Below are 24,756 nucleotides of genomic sequence, written 5' to 3'. Positions count from 1 at the left end.
ATATATATGTATGTATATATGTAAAGATTAACTAGGTCTACAACAAAGTTGTAAATCTATCACTTTTTAAATAATTTCAGTGCTATTGAAAATGAGAAATAGTGATTAAAAACACTGTTTGTTTGCTTTGTTCTCTTGTGCCTGTTTTGAATTTTGATTGGGCAAGAATTTTCATTTCGGTCCATCAGTAACATCATATCACATCACATCTCTAACAGCTACTGTGATTTCTTTCCTTTTTTTACCATGCAGGATGACATGGATTTGAAGGCACTGGGGTTTGATATCGCAGAGGGGGTAAATGATCCATATTTACCCGGGGATTGTGGGATTTTTGTGACCAGAGTGGACAAAGGAAGTATCGCGGACGGAAGATTAAGGTAGTTCTGGATATTAAGTACTTTCTCAACAACGGCCCAGGGAATCAGTACCTGCTCATTTCACTGCCCATTGCTTTGGTCTAACCATCTGTGCCTTTCTCCTTGCAGAGTGAATGACTGGCTGCTGAAGATAAATGACATAGACCTGACTAACAAAGACAGGAAGCAGGTCATCAAAGCCGTGCTTAATGGAGGAGGTGTGATCAATATGGTGGTGCGCAGGAGAAAGTCTTTAGGTGGAAGACTAGTTACTCCTGTCCACATTAATCTCATTGGACACAAAGGTATGACTTCCGCCTGTTTCTCAGGCTGGGAAAGTTTAGTTTAACACAAAGCAAAATGAGGCTGATTATGTATTGCTGCTCTTGCTGTCTTATCAATAATTCCTGGTCCATATGGATGGTCTCTTTCAGACAGCGGCATTGGTCTGGAGGGTGGAGTTTATGTGACGGCTATAGCAGCAGGCAGCCCAGCCGCCAGAGAGGGCACTCTTACCATTGGAGATCGCCTCATAGCTGTGAGTCTGCAAGCAGTCATACAATCCTTTAAGAAATTAAACCATGGAGCTTGCTCTTTGATTTATACTGGGGAGTTGAATTGCTCTTCATAATTCCCTGACCTTAGCCCTAATCATGATCTCTCGACTTAAGCAGATTCTTAATCCCGCTACTTATCTTAAACTCGTGAGCGTAATTATACCTACTGTCATTCAAATCCTCCACTTCACCTTAAATAGCGATAGTTAAGTAAGGTCATATGCAAAATGATGGCCCTGACTGTAGTGATTTGTAATGCTAAGATGAGATGGGTTTTGTAGCCTCTGATATCAAGACTGGATCTTCTTCTTGTCGCTGCTCTGACATATATGCATTTTAACTAGGTTATAATTTACACAACTTGCACTTCTAATTTTATGTAAAAATACTTGATCTTTACTTACAAACCCGGTTCCAAAAAGAAATGTTGGGACGGTATGTGAAATGCTAATAAAAATAGAAAGCAGTGATTAGTAAATTCTGTTTAACCTGTAGTACATTGAAAATGGTACAAAAACACAATAATTTATGTTTTACCTTACAAGCTTAATTGTTTTTGGTGAATATGCCTTCATTCTAAATTTGATGCCTGAAACATGTTCCAAAAAAGTTGGGACAGGAGCATGTTTACCACTGTGACAGATCACCTTTTTTAACAGCATTTAATAATCACTTGGTAATGGTAAAAAATTATATATCTTATCTTTGTACTGTTTTCGATCAAATATTTGACAAAGCAGATTTATAAAACAGTGCTTTTATTTGTATTTTACCTACTGTCCCAACTTTTTTGGAATTGGGCTTATAAATGTAAAAAAAGTAAAATTGTGCATGAGACATTTATAATGCACACTGCTTTGTATTTGACGTTTCTCATATTTTAGTGTTGAGTCTGAATGTCGCATGTCAGAGAGTTTATCTTAATGCAGGATGTTAAGGGTGCACTGTCTTTAACCACCTTTTCAGCAAGACCGAGATGTGCATATATTAGTACTCCTGTACCACGAATCGTCACATGCATAATGTGACGGAAATAGAAGGACTGAAAACTCTGCTTATGCCTTTTCTTTGGTGAAGTGCTGACCTACATTTCCCCTTCCCAGATAAATGCAATCGCTGTGGATAACAAATCTGTGACGGAATGTGAGGCTCTGCTGAGGGGCTGTAGGGATTCGCTCAGCCTCTCCCTCATGAAGGTGAGAGTCTCTTGCTGCTGTGTGTGCGTGCGCCATGCTCTCATTTCTAAATGTGGAGATCCTCTTCTCACTTTATGTACAACTCATTTGTGACAGCTCTGTCTGAACTGAAACACAAGCTTTGATGTATTAAAGAGTAGTTGCTTCAACCGCAGGCTTTTGTAATCCCAGGCAGTTGGCTGGTCTGGATGGTGTCATTTGAAACATCTCACATTTCTCAGAACTGCAGAAACTTTTTTTTTCTGTCAGAGTTGCCAACTATTGAGTTCCTGAAAAGCGACATCTAGTGATCTAAATCCGTCTCCTGGCTAGTTCTTTCCCCAGAGTACATCAGGCCAGAACATCTTTGAGAACCTGAGGGAGGCTGAGAAGTCCAACTGCAGAACGCTCATGTCTGAGGTTCACTCTCGCAACAGCAGGAACCTCAAACACAACAGCTCGACACAGACGGACATCTACAGTAGCGAGGCTGGAGGAGAGAGGAGGAAGGCCAGAGCCGAGTCTGAGGAAGGCGGATTCTCTGAGAGGAAGTCACCTTTCCCCAGCTCCACCCTGCATCCCAGCAGCCTGCGGCCGGCCTCAGAGCTGGGGGGGCCGCTACAGCGGCAGCGCCTTCCAGGTAGGATAGGGACTTTAGGTAGGGGCTTTAAATTCAGCCTTCAAAAGCAGAGTGGACACCACAATGTCAACATTATTTTTTTTTTTCCTTCATCAAACCAGTGTTCCAGTTTACCTTAACACCAATATTGGTGCATTGTCAGAAAAGAATAAAAAAGAATAAACAAATGCAATTTTTGTCATTAAAACAGATGGATAAACTACACATTAGGGTTGGCCCAAATAGCTTTAAACAGGCTTTGAATACTCATTGATATTTCCAAACTGAACGGTTGTGCCTCCTTTTTAGTATGTCAGTCCACGCCAGCTGCGCTCTATGTGTGCCTTACATCCTGTATCAAGCCTATATATGTGCGAGTGAAGCATAAACTCCATACAGATCCAGTTAAATCACACACTCTGACTTTCTATAGTGGTCTAAATTATATTTAAAAATAATTTACGAAAATGTGATGATCTTGGTGGTGTAGCATTTGCAGAGCAGCTCCTGCTCTGTACTAACAATATGTGGAGGTAAAAACTTGCTGATTGTGATTTTATCGCAATAAATAGATCTGCTCTTTGTGGTGTTAAGGTTTAAACCTGTTGTAATACTGTCAGAATTCTTATTGTGAATTTTTTTTTTCTTTTTCGTCTGACAAATGCTCCCATGCATGATTTTTATTGTGACTTTTTTGTTAGGCATTGTTGCTCTTCAAATCAAACTGTAACATACATACATACATACATCATCTAAACCGCTTATCCTTCTGGGTCGCGGTGGGGTGCTGGAGCCTATCCCAGCTGTCATTGGGCGGAAGGCAGGATACACCCTGGACAGGTCGCCAGTCCATCACAGGGCAGACAGACAGACATACACAGTCACACACACACTCACACCTAGGGGCAATTCAGCACGTCCAATTGGCCTGACTGCATGTTTTTGGACTGTGGGAGGAAACCGGAGTACCCGGAGGAAACCCACGCAGACACGGGGAGAACAGGCAAACTCCACACAGAAATGACCCTGGTCAAACTGTAACGTTAAACTCTAAAAGACAAATCGCAAATTGCAGTTTTTAAAAAAATCATTACATTCCTACTTCCAGGAGGTCTGCTACACCCGCGCCGAGTCCACCGGGCCTGATTGCGTTGCCCTGGAGATGGCGGCAGATAAGAAGCACAGCGGTGGCACCTGGCCCAAGATGGTGGTGGGAGTCGCCATGACGACAGACAGTCCAGCTCAGCTCTCCATCTACAAATCGCCCAAACAGAGGAAGCCCATCTTTGACACAGATACCTTCAAGAGGCCAGACACACCTTCCAAGACAGAGTACTTGGCTGGGCACTCGCCACAACCCTCCAAGACAGACAGTAGTGCTGCGCCCCCAACCCCTCCTACCCGGAGTGACTCCTTCAAGTTTAAGCCCAAGCAGCAGAGCGGCTCGGCCTCGGATTCTACCATCACTGAGCCCAAACGGGAGGACCGCAACGGGAACCTGTACTTCACAGAAGGAAAAACTCTGAGCTCCAGGAAGTCCTGTGAAGAGGACATCGGGCGTGTGCGGGTGGAGGAGCCTGAGATGAAGCGGCCAAGGCCTAAATCAGCCCCAGCTCTCAGACGCAGGATGACTCCTCAGTCCATCCCCCTCCAGAGTTTTCAGGTGAGTTTTTGAGGGCTGCTGGGCTCACACTGAAATGCTGGCCACTGGAGCTCTACATGTACATATGTTAAATTAGTGATTCAGCATGTCTTGAACTCTCATTACCATGTTTTGAAAATGGTATTACTGTTTACTTCAGAATTATTTTTCAGAATTCAAATAGGGAATACCCCTGTGGCTCTTAAGGCCTGCAGCCACCTAAGCATTTACCCTGTGGGCAGGAAAACAAGGGAATTTGATCTCCGGCAGTACAGCAGCCATCTGGGTCTGGGATGCTGTGAGCAAATTGGCCAGTAACAGATGTTCATGATTAGATGTTCCTGTGCATAATTGGACTAGTTAAGGAAATCACATTATACAACAAACGTACATTTTTGGTCAAAAATAATGCACATCAATTTCTAACCACATCTAGATGTACCTGTGTGATTTATACTTTTTCACAGACGCCATAAAATGCAAAGCCTGTTTAGAGACCCTTCACTTTCAGAATTTTAGTGTTTTTAATGTAGTTTTAAATTAAATATTTTATTGGATTATATTTAAAAATATCTGATAAGTTGATTTCCACTCCGCTGGCAGGATGATGACTAGTAGGACTGCAGAAAGTGGTTAATGCATCAATATATGTATTGTATTGAGTTGTATTGCAGCGTATCATCTTGGATCATTGTATCGTGACTCTCCTGTTAGATTGTGGCTTGGGTGTTAGTTTGGGGCTAACAAATTAGCATGTAGCTAGCATTTGATTGTGACAAAATAAGGCACAATTATTTCAAAAATTGCACTTACAAAATGTTGAATTAAACTCCAAAAGGAAATATTAGCATATCGCAGCAGGCACATTTTCATGAATCAGAATATGTAGCATTACAATGGCAATATGGTGAACCACCCCCCCCCCCATATTATTTAGCCCTACTGCCCACTTTAATTAGCATCTCAGTCTGAGGTTGAGTTCTCTCTGCACCGTGCTGGGCGGGGAGGGAGCAGAGAGCTTAATCCAGAAATGCTGAGGCATGCCTCCCGATGATATGCGGGATATTACGTAACATTATGTAATAGACATTATTGATTTATATATTGAGATTCGTGATGATCTGAAGTACTAGGAATTGTTTTGATTTTTTTTTTTTGTTCTTTTTCCTTTTACTTGCCAAGTTTATAATTCATGTAATTCATTTCTGTGTGCATGTTTGTGTGTGCTGAACAGAGCTACTCTAATGATGGGGACTGTTTAGAGCAGCGGGAGGTGTTGCGCTCGTCTCCTAGCCGACCTCACAGGCACAGCGTGGGTTTCGTTCCTACAGTCTATAACGGAACTCTGCCACCCAGTGAGTTACACACCTTGTTCTAATGAAGTGCCTGCCAACTCCAGAGCTCCTCTGAATTGATCTCAACTTTGCCCCAAGCTCTACCTCTGCTTTTTATTCTATGTGATGTACTTTATCAGTGCACTGTAGGAGATGATGTGTATCACATGGATGATGTGATCTTGAATGTTTGGCTGTACTGAAAATTCAGAAAGATTAAATTTATGCAAATCATGTTAGCAGTGTTTTTATTGGTTCATCTTCTTTTTCTCCCCTCAATCTATTTTTTTCCCTTTTAATTCAAACTCATTTTAATGGTAACACTTTATTTGGACAGCCTACTGTAAATGCTTTGTAGATACTCATCTTGCATTTAACGTACATTCTACTAATTATCTATTAAATTTATCCTAATTTACCCTAACCCTAGACCTTGACCTAACCCTAACCCTGGTACTAATCCTAAGGCTAACCCTAACACTGTTTAGGATCAACTGACTTTCAACAGATAGTTAATTAATAAACAAATGGTAGATTAATAAATTGACCATCTGAAGATAATCTATTGGGCTATTCAGGTAAAGTTGAAATCATTTTATTTTATTAATTTAATTACTTAAAACAAGAAGAGAGAAGATTTGAGGACCATAGTTTTATTGTAAACTCAGTTCTTTACAAAACCGTTTTAGTTCAAAGTCACATCGTTTTAAGGCTTCCATTTTTTGGGTCACGACTGAAGATTTGAGGGCTGTAGTTTTATCTGTGGTTTTATGTTAAGGCTGGATCTCCACGGAGGGTGCCACCCATTGCCTCTGGTGACATATGCGCATACAGTATGCATGGGGTTTGTGTGATAATTAAATCTATTTTTACCTGATTTGAATATTCATCATTTGGCTGGGGAAGCTGATTTCCGAGTCTCCCCGCTGTCTGCTCATCTGTTGCCCGAAGCAGCTGGGTCCGCGTTCAGTCCTAAAGGAGGAGCACACATGAACAGTTCAGAGCACAATCACAAACTACACAGAACTAACTCTGCCAGGAAACCAGAGTGCAGTGATAGGCTTTTGCTAGAATAGAAGAGTTGCACAGAACAACAGAAGGAGATTATATTTTACATTGATACGTTTTTTCGTTCTTTGTGTGATTGTGTTGAAACCTTAGACTCGGCGCATCGTGGTCTTTCCCCGTGCACAGCAGTGACAGCCGTTATGAGGAACCCTGTTTACACTGTCCGCAGCCACAGAGTGCATACCAGCAACTGCCCCTCTGTCTCCAGCCAAATCTGCCATCAGCACACACATCCCAGGTATTGCAATAACCACATACACACACTTGTACACATGTTTCTGAACTAACACAAATCCATGCTGCTGAAATATAGTGAGAATCAAAAATGTTGGGACGTTGAGAGGAAATGTTATTTTTGTTATGCAATACTGTGCATAAGTAGATATTCTGAGTGTCAGAGACCCTGCATATATGTATTACTTATTTAATTATATGTATTTAATTAATAATACAAGTACAGTAACTATAATATAATAATACAAATACAAGTACACGTACAGTAATTATAATATAAATATGAAGCATGTTATACATTTTTCAGGGGATATTTCTTTGGGGATAAGATATACACTTGCAGAAGGAAGGGAAATGTCAAAGGAAAATAAGTGAGAAATATGGCTGGGCAGTATGATAGTATTTAATAATATCATAATAAATTCTCTCTCAGTACGTCACAGTATGCATATTTGAGCGTATCAAAGATATCTTGAGTATTTAAACACTTCCTAACTGTATGTTTCATTGTAAATAGATATGATATAGTCCTATGTAATTGCATTTATACAGTGCAGTGTGCAAAATGTTGACTATGCAAAAAGTCAGTTTTTGATAGTATTTTTTAAACATGACACTGTTCCGGCTTGTCAGATGTCAGGAAAAAATAAATATCGCCACATATCATGTAATTGAAAACTCTCTGGAGTATTGTGATATTACATTTTTGCCATGTCACCCCCCTCTAGTGAAAAATCAGATGTTCCAAAATTGGAGAAGATAAAGAGATAAAAAGACTCTTAACAACCATGCAAGACCTGGTAGACCACCAAAACTGTCACCGTTAGATAAACAGTGCTTAAAGGTTTCCTTTTGAGAGATACGGTCTGTGCTCAATACTGTGGGATGTGAGAAAGAGGAAATAGTAGAAGAAAACTGGCAGATTATACTGGGAAAGAAAAAAAAATAAACAGTGGCCTTTGTCATTTGCTCTGTTCACTCCTCTAATTTCAACTCTGCATAAGTATTAGGACAAATATATTTAAAGCAAAATTAAATGTTTAGTGAGTGGTCCCAGACACTTCACATGCAATAACTGCCTTAAGGCTGAGACCCTCTGACATCACCAGGCTGTTGCTAACTTCATTTGGAATGCTCTGCTAAGCCTTTACGGCAGCCTCTTTCAGTTAGTGCTTGTTTTGCAGGTGTTCTGACTTCAGTTTAATCTTGAACAGGTGAAATACATGCTCAGTTGTGTACAAATCAGGAGACTGACCTAACCAGTCTATAACTTTTGCACAGTTTCTTTGATGAACCCCTCGGCTAAGTTTGCATTATTCAGGTCATTGTCTTGCTGCATCATGAACTTCTGCCCAATGTGTTTGAAGGATTTTGCTTATGCATAGTTAGGCAAGGTAATAATGCACACTTTAGAACTCATTCTCATTAACCCTCACCAGTTACATCATCAGCGAAGATCAGTGAGCCAGTTCCAGAAGCCACCATGCATACACAAGCCATGACACTGCTTCCAACATGCTTCACAAAAGCAATGGTGTGCTTAAGATCATTTGCAGTTCCTCTCTCTCTTTACTCTGTCCTTTTCCATCACTTTGATAAAGATTGTCTTTTTTACCTTATTTGTTTATAAATCTTTCTTCCAGAAGTTTTCTGGCTTGTACTTTTTTACGAGTTCTGTCCTGGCCTGTCTGTTCTTTGCGCTGATGAGAGGTTTGCATCTTGTAGCTTCTGTATCCCTTCTCTGTGAATAGGGAGTACTGACACTTCCAACCCTGTATTCTGTAGACTGTAGTTTAGTTCTTTGGATGTTATTTTTGGGTTTTTCTTCACAGATCTAACAGTGTTCTTGTCACCAGCTGCTGTGGTCTACCTGGGAGGGCCTGATAGTTGTAAATTGATTTTCAAAATATTGCAAAACATACCATGCTGTTTTGGAGTGCCCAGTTTTTTTCCCTTTAATCTCATGTTCAGAAGTGCTTGCTGCAATGCCTGTAATGCAAACTCCAAAGTCTACAACCAACTCTACATATTCAAAGCTCTTTATGTGTTTGTAATTAAGAGAATATGGAACACTTGAATGTTCAGAATCACCGGTCTGACATTGTGTGCTTTAGTTTCATGCTAAATAAAAATGTTATGACTAAATAATGTAAACATCCCCGTTTGCCTCATTGTCCCAGTATTTTTGCTTCTCACTGTATGTCTCAGGCATGGTCTTTGGAGGATTCCCGCATCAGTGTACACAAATTTATACACTTCTTCCAGTTCTGGTCCTCTTGGTTTTTACCAACCAACAAAGTATTTAACTGTTAGATACATTTTAAATGACCTCTAGCACTCTTACCTACATAGTGTGGAAACAAATTAACTTTGTATGGTGTTGGTCATTGAAAAGTTTTAGCAGTGGACAGTTTGTAATCCTAAGTCGGCATAAAAATTCTGCAACCCTCATTATAAGTGTTTGCTGAAATGACCTGTTCTCATTTGTACAGTGCAGTTCAGTGTTGATCCTTTTTTCCTGTTTGTAGCTTCTGCGTCATTCTCTCTCTCTCTCGCTCTCTCTCTCTCTCTCTTTCTCTCTCTCTCTCTCTCAGTCCCCAGCATCAAGGGCGTCTGAGTCTGGACCTTAGCCAGCAGAAGCGTTCTGCTGAGTACTCGGACTCCTCCCGCAGCAGCCGAGCCTCTCATGGCACCAACTCATTGCCGTCCAGTGCCAGACTCGGTCAGCCTCCGCTTCGCTTTCCTATTGCTCTCCTTTATCTGAGCCAGCCCTTACACACATTTGGTATCTTGTCTCATTAGTGCTCCAGGTGCCTCATATAATACTAGTTATTCTGTCTCTTTTGCAGGCTCATCCAATAATGTACAGTATCGCACAGAAAGGATAAAAATCCCCTCCACACCCCGTTACCCACGCTCTGTGCTGGGCTCTGATAGAGGTACTACTTCTGTCATTTTATGGGTCTTTTGTAAAGAGTTTGTCATATTGAGGACACTTACTTGTGCTGTTTAATATGTTGATAATTAAAGTCAGTCATATAAATGAAAATATTACATTTTTAAAACATTTATCCTACTGTTCAAAAGTTTAGTTTGTCATATTCATTTTTTAACAGCATAATTTGAAATATTCTAAACTAGACACCATAAGGTGTTTTATTCAGTATTTCAAGTATTTTGGTTACAAGCAGAAATTATTAAATGACAAATAATACACAACTATTCCTAAAATTAATTTCATTGTAAACAGCTTTCTTAGTCATTTTAGAATCATCTGGGGCTCCTAATTATTTGAAACTTGGCAATTATATATTCTGCAGCTTTCTACTAATTATTTGGAACCTGTGAAGTGCACTAGCACATTACAATCATTTTATACATTAGTTTTATCTGAACCAAAAGAGCTTTTCTAAATGTTTTATTAGTGACTCCAAACTTTGGAATGGTTATATATGTATGCATGCATGTACGTATGTATTTGTGTGTGTATCTTAGGATCTCTGTCCCACTCAGAGTGCAGTAGTCCCAGTCTCATCACGCCACCTCTGTCCCCACTCAACCTGGAGACGTCCTCATTTGCCTCCAGCCAGTCACAGAACTCCATCTCCACGTTGCCCCGCATCTCCGTCAGCCCCGTACCCACGGGAGAGCGCCGGAAAGACAGGTACCGCCCCACCACCTCAGCCCCCCGTCGCTCCCCCTGCCAGCTCTTCCGCAGGGTTGCCAAGCAACAGCTCGCTCTCTAGCGAACGTCTCACGCAGCTAGAGCAGCCGTATTAAGCTCAGACAGCTCTTCCTTCAGTTTACTCAGGCCCCCTGAAACTGGATCAGAAAGGAGAGATCAAAACAAGAGAATCTTTTCTCTGTCTCTTTATAGCAGAACTGAAAGGTGACCATTAATCTGGTTCAGCCATTCTTTTCACTAACATGTTTATTTTCATTTCTGCATTGTTCTCGTAATGTCTTTCTACACTCATCTGTACCTATTGTCTTCCTTCACTCTGTTGAGTCTCTCTTTGCCTCTCCATAGATTTTCACGAGCTGTCTCTTCTGCCCCTGTTCTTTGCTTCCTGTGAATCTTTCAGATCTCTGTACCGTAACAGATCGTTTCTGAGAATCCCTCTGGCTGCTAGGCCTAGGTTCTCCTCTCTCAGAAGCCTGAGGTTTGTTTCCTGCCAGTCACGCATAGGGAATGCTCAACAGACCTGCTTGTTTGCTTGTTGTCAATACAGAGCTGCATTCTGAGTGACTGGCTGTGGAAATCCTTGTTTGTTTGTTTTATGGGTAGACTGTATAGTAAATGGATCGACTGATATTGCCAATAGTTATCAGATGAATTCATATAAATGGGTTGATCAGCATTAGGTTGATCAGGTTACAGTGTAGAGACAAGAATACCCGTCATTAGCTCATGATTAAATAAAATATAAAATAATATGCAGCAAGAAAATAATCAGCTGTGCAAAATACAATTTAAATCCTGCTTTAATAGAGTAATTTATCAAACAGTGCTTTTGAACAACTCAAATGTTTTAGTCTGGATAAACATACTGCACTATTCTTACTCTGTATGGTGCTGACATGTGTTAGCCTTCACCAGTTTAATCCTAAAACTCCATTTCTGTACATAGAACATGTTACAGATAACATATTAAACATATAACACAAGTATTTTTGGCCAAACAAATTGAACGTCTTTTTGGCTGCTCTAAACTGTACTCTCCTTAACTGATTTGCTGTTTATTTCCCATTGTTATGAGTGTGGATACGGACCTCTGTGCTAATTTAAAATCATGCAATATTAAAAACTGTTGAAAGTGAAAACTGTGAAAGAGGGGAGGAGGAATAAACTAAAGCAGGGGAAATGAAGGGTAAAATCTGTTGTGATACTGTAAGAACCTGAATATGAAATTTGAATATGACCTGAGATCGACACACATTTTGAAAATGAAGTCCAAACCTGATATAAGTTATGATTTAAGCATTAAATCTACCTGCTTACATACCTGTGAAGTCATATGTAATTTGGAACTCTTATTTAGAGTAGTTTAGCATTACTTTTTATGGTGTTCAAAACTTAATTTTTTCAGGACTTTGCTGTTGAATTCTGAAAAACCTCTCTCATAAAAGTGAACTCATACGTAATGACATTTAATTATGTAGGTTTTGCATGTGTTTTGGTTGCATATGTCTGAAAAGATCCAGAATAATCTTTTTATTGTTTTTGTTTTTTTTTTATTGTTATCTTTAACCAGAGATTGTTTTTCAAAAAATCTTTTGTCACTATAATCTGCTTGTGAGTTTTAGACCTCTTTTAACTCGTGTTGTAGGCTGACTCTTAGTTAATGCATTTTGAGCTTTGTATGGATGTCCTCTCAGGTCTTTTTAACATGAGAAGTTTTCACCTGTCTGGATCTTTTGTTTATTTCCCCCATGCCCATACCCTCTGTTTTGTTGTGCCGTTAATGTTAATGATCCTGAACCTACAGCACAGTCTTACCCTAGTTTGTAAGACGTCTAGTCTGCTTAATGCTCTCCCCACTTCGGTTCAGTTGCATGAAGGTGCTCACTGATTGAGTATTTTTGTATCTGTCCTGAGTAGACAGCACAGTCCACATTCTCTCTGACAGTGTCTCCCAATCCCAGTCCTGAAGTACTCCTGCTCTGCACACTTTAGTGTTTTTCCTGCTTGCACACAGCTGATAAGCATGAGTTGAGTCAGCTGTGTTAGGCAAGGAGAACGCAAAAGTTCTCCAGAACTGGAATTTGGATTCACTGCTCTAGAAGTAAGAGTCGATCTCTGAAGGGGAGACTGACCTATTGTTTGTGCTTTAAAAGGCCATACCTGGAAGAGCCGCGGAACGTCATTGTGCACAAAGGGGCCGAACCTCTTGGCATCTCAATCGTCAGTGGCGAAAATGGAGGGATCTTTGTGTCTAAGGTGACAGGAGGCAGCATCGCTCACCAGGCAGGCCTGGAGTATGGGGACCAGCTGCTGGAGGTCAGTGCCCCAGTCTCAACAACAGCGTTCAACCAATATGAAAATGTTGTGTGTTAATATCAGCCCATATTTTATATGATCAAAGATTAAAAATTAATAAAATGATTTAGTTAAACAGTGATTACTATCTGATATGCTTCACATTTGAATTTTGAATTTTGTAAGAGCGACAATATCAGTGGTTTATCAGTGGGATTTCTGCTGATGCCAGTAAATCTTTGGCATCTTAATATTGGCTGATTTTATCTGTACACTATATATTGAATGGGCCTGAACCAACAGCAACACCTTTCTGAATTTATCTGTCAAGAGTTGAGTCATCGTGAGTGTCTCATTTTCATTCACTACTGACTGACATCAGTTTTGTTTGTGTGGATGTTGTTTGTTGATACCACCTGGCACTGTATATGTAGCTGTTGTGTGACCCTGTTGTCCGTGCTCTTGTTTGTTTTTTTTTTTCTTTTTAGTATAATGGGATAAACCTGCGTAATGCAACTGAGCAACAGGCACGTCTTATCATTGGCCAGCAGTGTGACACAATCACCATCATGGCCCAGTACAACCCCCACATGTATCAGCTTGGCAACCACTCCCGCTCCAGGTATGAACTCTGCTTTTAAATTTCCTTTAGTTTTATTTGGGACACAATTAATTCATTTGGTCTGTTATGCCGTAGTTCTCGTTTGGAACCAGTGAGCACCCAGTCCACTCCTCAGGGCAGTGGTGCTACCACCCCAGATAACCACTCCACCATCGACACCCTCAGTGAGCAGGATGAAGGCACCCTCACTCCCTCATCAAAACAGACTACACCCACCACAAGCCCGCATAGCTTCATCAGGTGCAGTGTTATCCATGCATCACTGTGTGTAACACTAGATGTTGTCACCATAGGGTTACTTTTTTTTTTAACAGCAATATCAGTCAATCCAACAGTTAATGTTACTGATTGGCGACCTAACCAGTGATAAGTGAAAGTATTGACTTATAAAATGTTAGTTTACACACTGATGTAAACACCAGTGTCAATTTGTTTTTGTAAATCAATTGCAAATGCTGAGAGAGAACGAAATTCAAATTTATAAATGAGGTTCCAGGACTGGAAACTGGATTCAAGGCCACGATTCAGTCAGACATCTGCTATACACTGTATGCCATCTATATCAGTCTAATGAAATGCAAATATGTTTGGAGAGGGACGGAAAAAACGCTGATGTATTTTTGTTCTTATAATACACAAACAGGGCAAACTCGTGCACTACTGTTTGCCATAACATGAAGGAATATTTAAAAGCAAATGTGTACATTTGAAAAAAAAATCTTTTATATTCTTGAAAATATTAATAATTTGGTCACTACAGGCTGAATCGGTCAGTTTTTGTGTCTGATAAGTTTTAGTAATGAAGGCTGCTTCAGATGAGCTAACAGTGAATTCTAGAACTAGCTGCTGGTGATGTGGACTACACAGTTTCTGTCCTCAGTGAATGATCTGCCATCAAGTTAGCTTGTTGAGAAATAGCTGTTTTTAGTTCTCGATAACACCAACTAGAATAGTTAGCCTAGATGCAGCTGCACCACCGCAGCCTTCTCAATGTAGTTATTAACAACTTATCATTATTTAAGTTAAGGCCTTCATGTTTCCTAGTAACAAAATGCAATGTAATATACTTGCTTTATTGCAATATGAGCACAGCTGTCTTACTTTACATGCTTTTTAAAACTTGATGTTATTTCTCTGAATTGTTTGCTTGTATATTTCCTCCATGACTTTCTGGGATGCAGTGTAATAAATGGCCAAGCAGCGATTTCAGTATTCAAATACCAGGACCTGGAACGATTAAGTGAAGACTCATGTACCCATGCACATCCCTAGTCCATTTAATAGATGTCTAATCCTCAGTGGATTCAATTAAAAGTTGTTAAATTCATATGGTCTTCTCAGGATGTCATCAGAAGGCTCTAAGAAGATTCCAGATCCTCGCGTGGTATCCGTGAGGAAGACTCAGGTAGAGCTCGGTGTTCAGATCTGTGGGGGGAATCTGCGAGGGATCTTTGTGGAGAGGCTGGAGGAGGACAGTCCTGCCAGGGGGGCAGATGGCCTCATGCCTGGAGACCTGATCGTGGAGGTGAGGGAGCAAACACTTACTGCAGGGCCTGTGGCACATATCATTGGTTATCACAAGTGGATGTTTATTGACATTTGAAAGTTAGTAACAAATGTGATACTAAATTGTATGATTTTCCACTGAACAGATTCTAAGCTGATTGAGGTTTGTGACAAAGACATGACCTTGTCCTTTGTGAATGAGTATGATTCCTGATCCAGGGAATTGCACTGCATTATTACATCTGCAGCCCTGAAATTAGAAATTCTATTACCAATGCAGCACTTATATAATTAACAATATAGAATTATAGTTAAAGTCTAAGAGTGGCTCACTATTTTTCTTTGCCAAGTAAAAACAGCTGGTGTTTTGAACCTTTGAGGCTTTGGGTCAGCTTTATTTCAGCCAAGAGTTTTTTAAAGAAAATATGATTATTATTAATCTAGAAAAGCTCTTTGACTTGTTGTGTCTTTTAAATATAATGCTGTTTCCCATGCTTGCCCTGATATGAACTCCCTTCTACTCTATATTCTATAACCTTCAGTAGTGATGTTTTAGAATTGACACTTATGTAGCTTATTTTTGGAGGAGATTGTTATTTTGCACCAGATTGTTCTCGTCTTGCCATGTGCTCTGAGTATGTAGTGCTCTGATCAATAGCAAGTGAATGATAGAGCCCTTCTTACCCCTCCCAGAGGCTGCTTTGTTCTGCTCTCGTCCCAGCACACCTCTCTGTCTGTCTGTTGTTCTCCATTGATCATGTCTTTTCCTTCTCGCTCGCTCATTGGGCCCAGGTAATCTATCTTAGGAGAGGGGATTGGCAATATCCCATCCCTGGCATGGCCTTCCACAGCCCTCTGCCAGATGAGTGGCGCATACTCTACAGCTCTGTCTCATCCAGACAAGGGGAAATGTCATCTCATCTCAAAACACATTCAATTTAGCCTCAGATGGAAATCGATCATGGGGCACTTAATGTACCAGAGAGCAAAGTGCAAACGTTTTCATTCTGTTGGTGTCTGTCTCAAAATGTGTTCAGAGATTAGTGAAGGGGAGGAAAAAAGCTGTCTGTCTTCTTTCTCACCCGCCATACCAGTTTATCTCTCTGTCCGTCTATGTGTCCATCATTCCTTTTGTCCAGTATAACTCGGTGGCTATGAAGAATAAGACTGCAGAGGAGGCTTACCTGGAAATGCTCAAGCCATCAGAAATGATCACATTTAAAGTCCAGCATTGTGTGGATGAGTTGAATCAGCTGAAGGATACTGCTTGTGATGGATTCTATATCAGGTACAGTAGACCATCATCACATAAGCATGTTTACTTTTCCCTATGTGACAATACTATAAAACCCCTAGTGAATTCTTTGTAGACAAATGCCAGTGTCTCTGTTCATGTGGACCGGTCTAAATATGGGTACAGTACGCTGAAGCTTCGCCTATATGGAAAGCTTTTAATCTTTTCAATTATGTGTAAGGCTGAGGATCCCACTGTAAAGGCTGGGTCTAAGTGTCTGCCATATGTAGATTCTAATAGTGGCTGTCATAATGAGACGGTCTGAGACAGAGCCATTGTGTGAGTACAACGGTGATGAGAAGAATGGCAGCGTGGTGTTCAGAAATAGCCGGGTTTGTCTTCGCAAATGGAAGTTTTCATTGTGCAGCTGTTGCAGGCACTCTGCCTGCCCACTGTCTCATGATGTCATCTGCAGTAAATAATCTCTGCCAGTCCATATGTTCTGAAATGAGAAGGGCTGAGGAGTCATAGCACCCCCACTGAAAGCTGCTACACTGTCATGAAACACTTATTTGTTCTTTCTGTATTTTTCTTTTTTTTCCTCCCTCTTTCTTAGAGCACTTTATGACCGAGTGGCTGAGACAGAGTTGGATCTCTCCTTTAAGAAGGATGACATTCTCTATGTGGACGACACACTCCCGAAGGGCAACTTCGGCACCTGGTTGGCTTGGCAACTTGATGAAAATGCACAAAAGATGCAAAGGGGTCAAATCCCAAGTAAATACATGTGAGTGAAGTCATGTGATTTCGTTTAGTACAGTCATATGCAATAGTTTGGGCACCCTTGGTCAAATTACATGTTTTGTTTATTTTCTAAGTGAAGATAAGTTAACACATCCTCTATAGAGCACACACTTGTGCGCATTTGAATGCAGAGTTACTGTTTATTTGCTGGATGTAACATATTGGAGGAAAACATAAAATCTATGCAAAAGTTTATTTTTTATTATTTTTTTAAATATGTTAAATGCAGCAAAAAATGTGCAGTAAAATTTGAGAAAAAATGTATTTAGGTTTGTTTCCTGTAGATGATGTATTATTTTCCCTAAGAAATCAACAAAACATGTAATTTGACAGACGTGACTTGCATATGACGCTATGTGTAGGATCTTAAAAAATATTGCTAATAATTTGTTGGTGGTGGTAATCTTTGTTCTTTGGGGTCTTTGGACTGAATTGCATTTGGTTGAATGTGTAGGATGGATCAGGAGTTCTATCGCAGGCACAGCATGACAGAACTGAAGGATGAGGCTGGCTCCAGTAAAACTCTCTCCGCAGCTGCACGCAGGTCCTTCTTCCGCAGGAAACAGAAGCACAAACGCAGTAGCTCCAAAGATGGCAAAGACCTGCTAGCCCTGGATGCCATTAGCACAGACTCCATACCATTTTTAGAGGGTGAGAGAAGCTTCTGTATCCCCAGCAGTAGGTTACAACAATGATGTGCTGTAGTTCAGACACTGTAACACACTAATTCAGGTTTAGTTCAGAGAGTTTCTGAAGATGTTTTTGTGAGTTATGCTCTTTTGCCTGTTTCAGTCAGTTTTATAGCTCTAATTTTTTAATCTCTTTTTTATCGCTTTGTTTATTGCTTTTTTTTCATTTATTATTGTTTTGTGTTGTTTGGTCAGAATGTGTGAGCCTAGCCTATCAGAGGGTGCAGAAAGTAGACTGCACCTCTCCCAGGCCAGTGCTAATCCTGGGCCCACTCGTGGATCCTGTTAAAGACATGCTGGTTAAAGAGTCTCCAGGGAAATTCAGCAGATGTATACTTGGTGAGTGCCCACAATAGAAGCACTAATACCGGTCTTAAGATTTTTCTTATGGTGGGATTTTATTAGCCTTACAATGTTCAGTATGACCAAAAGCTGACCTTGTCATGTGTGGTGATGCAGAGGTGATGAAGGCCTCTCAGCAAGCCATTGAACGTGGGGTGAAGGACTGCCTCTTCATTGACTACAAACGGAGGAGTGGCCACTTTGATGTGACAACAGTTGCTTCCATCAAGGAGATCACAGACAAGGTCTGTCCAGTTAGTCTTTTTCAGTTTAGCTTTCTATTACAGTGAAATGTATTATGGTGAAAAAAAAACCTTTTTTTTTACTTTTTTTGTCACTGATTAAGAACCACTAGTCTACCAAGAAACTGAATTAGAATATCTTTTTGTTTTTGATTTCAGGGCTGAACAACATAACGCATGTGCCTTACTCAAGCATTTTGCTCATGAATCGATGATCATAAATATTTCATTATATAAAAAAAAAATGTAGATGACCATATAATCATGTAATCTAGATGGAATGTTATGTAAAATGCATTGCACACACAGGCTTGATATAATCTCATGACTGCCCATCATGTCGAGGGAAAAAAAAGAAACGGGTCATCATATAACATTTGTGTGTGTAGACGATGTGATATGTGCTTGTAATAGCCTAATTATCAAAGTAAGCTGAGGCACTTATGGCAGCAATCAGACTGGTAAATTTGAATATTGATAGACCAGTGGTTCTAAATCCATGTCTTAGGGACCCAGCCAACTAATTAGCTTACCAGATGTTTCTGAAAACACAAAAATGGAGTGCATGGGCTCCGCCAGATTCTGACAGTAATTTTTTACATACGCACAGAAAATCTCTGATACAGACACCAGGAAAATATTACACGTCTGTATTCTCACAAGGCCACAGTGTTGATGGACACAACGATATAGTGCACAGTTGAAATGTGAGGTTGTTGGATTTTGGATTTTGAGGTTTAGAGGGCATTACTTTAACCCTCACTGAATCCAAAAAAATGCAGTATTAACAAACTCTGCAAGTATGCATGTTTTTAGTAGGGCTGGGCTGGGACGATGAAATACCTGCAAATTGGGACAAAATGAATGCTAAGTATATATATTTTTTATTTTTACAATTTAACATTTACTGTTAAAGCAATAAGTGGTCCAAGCCCTACTCTTTAGAGGTCCCTAATATAAACTGTATTAATGATACAAATAATTAAAATTAAGGGTCGACTGATTATCAAAGCCAATATTCAGCATTTTTCTGATTATCAGAATCTGCACTTGAACTTGCTTCTTTGCCGATAAAAGAGGTTTGTGTTATAAATGCGCATATCTGACACAACCACAATAAAAAAAAAAATAAAAAAAAACACTCCTGCAGTGTTACTGGACTACTTGATATGTGGATGACGTATTGAGTACAACCAACCAGCACTTCTGTGGTCTGTCTCTATGTCTCGCCCACAGTGCTTTTCAGTGTTTGTGAGTTTCGCAGGAAAGAATCAGCGCTGCCTTTGCTTCCACAGCGTTCGGAATATGTGTGTCTATAGCAGAGCTATAGCTATGCAGACAAGCCTCCAGAAAGCAGTAAACAAATAAACAACAAATAAGTTATACATTATTTCTTGTCTTTTTTTTAATTTCTATTTTTGCTCATTAAAAGTACAGACAGCTGCAGCTTCCTACTTCCAAAGATTGCACTGCTCTGCTTAGACCATCGAATAATGCAGAGCATTTTTAAGAGCCAATCAGGACACTACTGACACATCCAGCAAGTCCTGCTTTTTATCACATGAAATACATTTTTTGGTAGAACCACAAAATGAAATAATAATGTTAACATTCATATACCATCAATGCTGTTGCTTTTTACAAAGTAGCAACAGTTTTTACTGTATGATTGCTCAGATCCTTACTGTAATATTTTTACTGGTGTCGCATTTACAGTTCTATGTACTTGGTCAGTGTAGGCTGTAGTTTTTGGCCTGTATCTAGGCTTTCTTACATGCTCCTATATACTGATCATTGTCAGTGACTCATACTGTATATCTCTTTTATGTATAAATAATATAAATAATATATATATATATATATATATATATATATATATATGTATATATATATATATATATATATATATATATATATATATATTACTATATATATATATATATATATATTTACTATATATAAATATATTTTTATAATTTTGAGTTTAAAGTTTTTGAGCCCCTTTTTTGAGCTCCAACTTTCTTTCAAATGTCATTATTGAACATCACAGAGCTATTTAAGATATTTATTTTTAAGATATTTTAGCTCAAAGCACTTCATTTTTTGTAATTTTTGTAAATTTTCACACTGCAAACATCAAATATCAGTGTCGGCACTGAAAAAAATGTATCGGTCGACCCCTAATTAAAATATAAGCAAACGTCTGACCTTTTAAATTTAGATCTTTATTTTAGTTTATTCTTGTCTCAAAGGTCTGAGTTTCAAGAGTATTACCCGTTTCAGTGTTAGAACATGTAGTCCTGAGAGTGCCATTTGGCTGTTCTGAAGCTCCTGATTGTGGTTTTAAGTGTGCCAGTTCTATTCTCTCTAACATCCACTGTTCCTCTGTTTGCGGCCATTCATTGTTCATGTAACATGACTTGAAGTTGCTCTGTGTTGTGTCGTTCTCTCTCATAGGACTGTCACTGTTTGCTTGACATTGCACCTCACGCCATCGAACGGCTTCACAGCGTTCACATTTACCCAATCGTCATTTTCATTCGCTACAAAAATGCAAAGCAAATAAAGTAAGTGGCCCTTACATACTCCTATTAACAAGGTCTTTACATTTCGAGAATGAGCCAATAAGAATGGCTGCTAGTCTGTATGTGACACTGAGTGTAGTACATGTCCTTGTTAGTTTCGTAAGACCTAAGAAAGTGACAAATTACCTCCCCAGTTGGTGCTAAGAGCCCTTTTGGGGCATTTTATTCCAAAGAGGCTTTGTACTCTCCCATAGAGACTGGGAGTCATTTGCGAAATGGATAGTTTCAGTGGTACAGTGTGAAACTACTGTGCTTTCCTTGGCAGTGCACTGGGAGCTGCTGCAGTCAAGTGGATGGCTGTATTAGCTCTTTATGTAAAACAGATATACGCTGCCTCCTAAACCAAAGCCTGTGAGTGGGCGGCTGCCACTCTCAAGGTTGTGCACTGCAGAATGCTTTGCGGTGATCCAGGGCCTGTTTTATCCCGAGAAGAAAATGAAAGCTGACTCTGTGGGCTTCTATGTGTGTCATGGCTGCACAGTACATAGACAGGACTCAAGGAGTTTAATGAATGTAAAGCCAAGTTATACACCCCTTATAAGTGTGCCTTTCAATTTTATTATGGCCATACACAGTGACATAGATAACTAATGGTGAAAAATCATCCCAGTAGAGCTGCGCAAATTGGAGAATTCTCAGGAGGTGAAAAACGGAGCCTTCTCTCTTCACTGTATTGAACTTGGGAATAATGCCTGTCATTCATGACCCGCTAAATAGCACTAACTATAACACTAAAGGAGAGCAGCCCTTACAGGCTACTGAAAGCTAGAGTATGTGTAGCCACGCAGCAGACTTTATATTATATATTTTTGTAATCCTTTCTGACCTTAGGAAACACCTAACACACACACACACACACGCAAACACACACTCACAAACACACACACACAAAGTTATGTAATGTCCAACAGCTGGAATTTTGGTCCATTTTACAAGTCTTTTTTATGTAATATCATTTGTCCAAAGTGTTGTAACTCCAGCCACATGTTCTCTCTTCAAAAGACTGTCTCTGCTCCACTGTGACAGCTTTAAGCTTTCGTTTTTATTTAACTGTTTTGAGTGCTAACAGCATTGATGTTAGTGTTAATGACTAAAATCATGGACATGTCAGTACAGCATCTCCTCTTTGTCTGTGTCCTGTGCAGAGAGCTGAAAGATCCGGTATATCTGCGGGATAAAGTCTCTCAAAAACATTCCAAGGAGCAGTTTGAGGTTGCACAGAAGATAGAGCAGGAGTATAGCAAATTCTTTACAGGTTTGGGTTTGGTTCCATATTGTTCATGAACTTCTCTTCTAGCTTTTTATTATTTATTTATTTATTTTTAACTTTGATATGAATAGCTGTACTCTTTATAAGCTGATGGTTTCTCTTGCAGGTATTGTCCAAGGAGGCACGTTGCCCTACATTTGCACTCAGATCGTGACTATAGTGGATCAAGAGCAGAGTAAAGTCCTGTGGACTCCGCTGGGCTCTCCCTAGGTGGCCGAGCGCGTGCTCTCCGCTTACTGCCTCTCACACCTGAGCTTACAAACACTATGCTTTACACTCACACTACACGCAAAGGTACACTACAGTGAGCATCGCGGATATATAGTGATCCTCCGTTTTTCTCTCATGATTCATTTTCTGGTTAATTGTAACATTTTATGTTTAATTGTAACAGAGCCTCTTATTTGTGTGTGTGTGTGTGTGTGTGTGTGTGTGTGTGTGTGTGTGTGTGTGCGCGCATGTGTCCGTGTGTGTGCAGATGCAGGATTATAGCACTGAAGTTTTCATTGTTTTCCTTTGGTCTTCCTGACAGACATCTAATGATTAGTAATGCTGCATCTAAGACACTTGTTTACAGAAGAATCAGTCCGTGATTTGTTATTTAATGTCTGCTTGAATGTGTACTGTCCCCTTATCTTAATGAAGTCATACCTTGTCCAACCCCACAACCCCCCACAACCCCCTCTCCCACCCAGCCTAAAACCAGCCCTGTATTTCAACCCACTTTTACCAAAATGGCATGTGTATCTCTCTGTTTTACACATCACTTCAAGGACTGAAAACTCATTGTGGGTGAAGAGTAACTTGTTGTAAGATTGTTTGTTTAAATGTAATAATGACTGTTGGTTTGCATCATAGTGCTTATATTTTGGGTTGAGGTGAACAGCAACTAAGCGGATTTTTACGGGCCAAATGGAAGTGCCTTTGGAGATCTACTGAGCGTATGACAATGGCATGTTATTGAGGTGAAAGGCTGATGTTTGAAACTCCTCAGATTGCACTCCAGGGCTAGACAGACCACTGTGTTATCATTCTCATAGAGGAGAATATATATTTAAAGAGAACATGAAATCTAACACACTTGTACTCATGCATACAATACTGAAGTACAGGCACACTAAACCTGTACGTATGCAAACTCATCGAAATATATAGATCTATATATATAAATATAAATATATTAAATGTATTTTGACTAGGCTACCGGCCTAGGAGAGTGCAGCAGGTGTTCAGTCAGGTCTTAGCAGATATAAGCATGTTCTGTATTTCTCTTGTCTTTTTCTCTGTTCGTCAGTCACTTTTATATGTACCCACTGCAAAACATCATGGAAGGAAGAGATGCAGGGTAAATATAATTAGGTCTCTTAGGCTAAAACTGTTGAAATGTTAGTCATTTTACATGTATATTTAATTTTTTTTTTTTTATTCAGCAGGCACAGTCATGTCCTTCATTCAGACCAGTAGTCCCACCAGTTATTGTGCCAAAATTCAATGTGTCAGTTTCTTTTATTTCTGTTTTGCACTTGCAATGTTATGGACCCTAAACAATAGCTGTTCTTAGGTTTCCAGTAGAGGTTGAAAATAGGTACTATACTTATTACTTTAAGATTAATATTCTTTTAAGTGTATCACTCATGTTCCGTACATTTCATTAATTGCCTCTTCTTAAATGAGTAAAAAAAGAAACACTGCATTATTTACATTCTCGTTTAAAAAGGGATTTCTTATTGCACAATTTTCTCAAAGGAAAATCAGTCCATATGTTGACTATTGGGTTGAAATTAGGCATTTTGTTTGAGTGACTTTCACGTCTAACTGTTTTCTGAATAGATAACAAAGATCTAAATGAGAGGGATTCAACGCAACATGCTTGTTGTTTTAGGAGCAATGACTAGAAGACAGGTACTGTCACAATTGGGATTTTCAATATTAAAAAAAGAATGTGATTTGTATGAGCTGTTAAAGACATTAACATGAGAATAAAAGTCATTTTCTGTATCACACTATATTATCAGTTGAGTCCAAATGGTGATTGACTGGAGTGTTCATTCTACTGCAGGGTAACCTCACTCTGTCTCTCTCTCTAACAGCCAACAAGCCTGCACCCTTTAGAAAGACCAGTGCACATACACTAGAATGACAGGTGCTGTAATTGAGCATGGAGCTGTCTTGTTGGTAGCCCCGTCTTTAGGGTGATGGACTGTCTCTAACCATGAGGAAGACTGGGGAAGATGAGGTGTTAATTACTGGAACTGAGGTTTTGAACATTTCTTTGAGGCCTCACCGCTGCAGTCTGGTAGGAAGACTTGACAGAGTAGGATCTGAGATGGGTAACGTTTTTATTCTGTCTACTGCATCCTCTCAAAGCTACTTGTTAGAGAAACTGAAGGAATGGCCCTGTTCAGCCTGAGCTACACTGCCAGCCTACAGTGATGTGTGTGGAGTTTTACCCTCCCACAGTAAAAGCTGGTTATTTTTTTTCTTTCATACCTCG

General features: G+C 39.7%; 1 protein-coding gene across 1 annotated transcript in view; it reads left to right on the top strand.

Moving 5' to 3' along the window:
* The window catches only part of dlg5a (discs, large homolog 5a (Drosophila)), a 57,414-nt gene extending 33,144 nt beyond the window's left edge, over nucleotides 1–24,270 (top strand). Inside the window, 24 exon segments of the mRNA XM_036574034.1 lie at nucleotides 253–380; nucleotides 489–664; nucleotides 794–897; nucleotides 2,020–2,112; nucleotides 2,425–2,702; nucleotides 2,704–2,731; nucleotides 3,819–4,373; nucleotides 5,587–5,707; nucleotides 6,848–6,992; nucleotides 9,583–9,710; nucleotides 9,838–9,927; nucleotides 10,484–10,652; nucleotides 12,827–12,989; nucleotides 13,457–13,590; nucleotides 13,666–13,830; nucleotides 14,932–15,115; nucleotides 16,236–16,384; nucleotides 16,947–17,117; nucleotides 17,589–17,785; nucleotides 18,019–18,162; nucleotides 18,283–18,410; nucleotides 20,865–20,974; nucleotides 22,138–22,247; nucleotides 22,369–24,270. Coding sequence (XP_036429927.1) covers nucleotides 253–380; nucleotides 489–664; nucleotides 794–897; nucleotides 2,020–2,112; nucleotides 2,425–2,702; nucleotides 2,704–2,731; nucleotides 3,819–4,373; nucleotides 5,587–5,707; nucleotides 6,848–6,992; nucleotides 9,583–9,710; nucleotides 9,838–9,927; nucleotides 10,484–10,652; nucleotides 12,827–12,989; nucleotides 13,457–13,590; nucleotides 13,666–13,830; nucleotides 14,932–15,115; nucleotides 16,236–16,384; nucleotides 16,947–17,117; nucleotides 17,589–17,785; nucleotides 18,019–18,162; nucleotides 18,283–18,410; nucleotides 20,865–20,974; nucleotides 22,138–22,247; nucleotides 22,369–22,472 — 3,774 coding nt within the window. The 3' untranslated portion in view covers nucleotides 22,473–24,270.
* The last annotated feature ends 486 nt before the right edge of the window (nucleotides 24,271–24,756 follow it).

The sequence above is a fragment of the Colossoma macropomum genome, unplaced genomic scaffold, assembly GCF_904425465.1.
Source record: "Colossoma macropomum unplaced genomic scaffold, Colossoma_macropomum, whole genome shotgun sequence".
In the NCBI taxonomy this organism is placed as follows: Eukaryota; Metazoa; Chordata; class Actinopteri; order Characiformes; family Serrasalmidae; genus Colossoma; species Colossoma macropomum.
The sequence above is the reverse complement of the archived record's forward strand: the minus strand, read 5'-3'. Positions and strand labels throughout refer to the sequence as shown.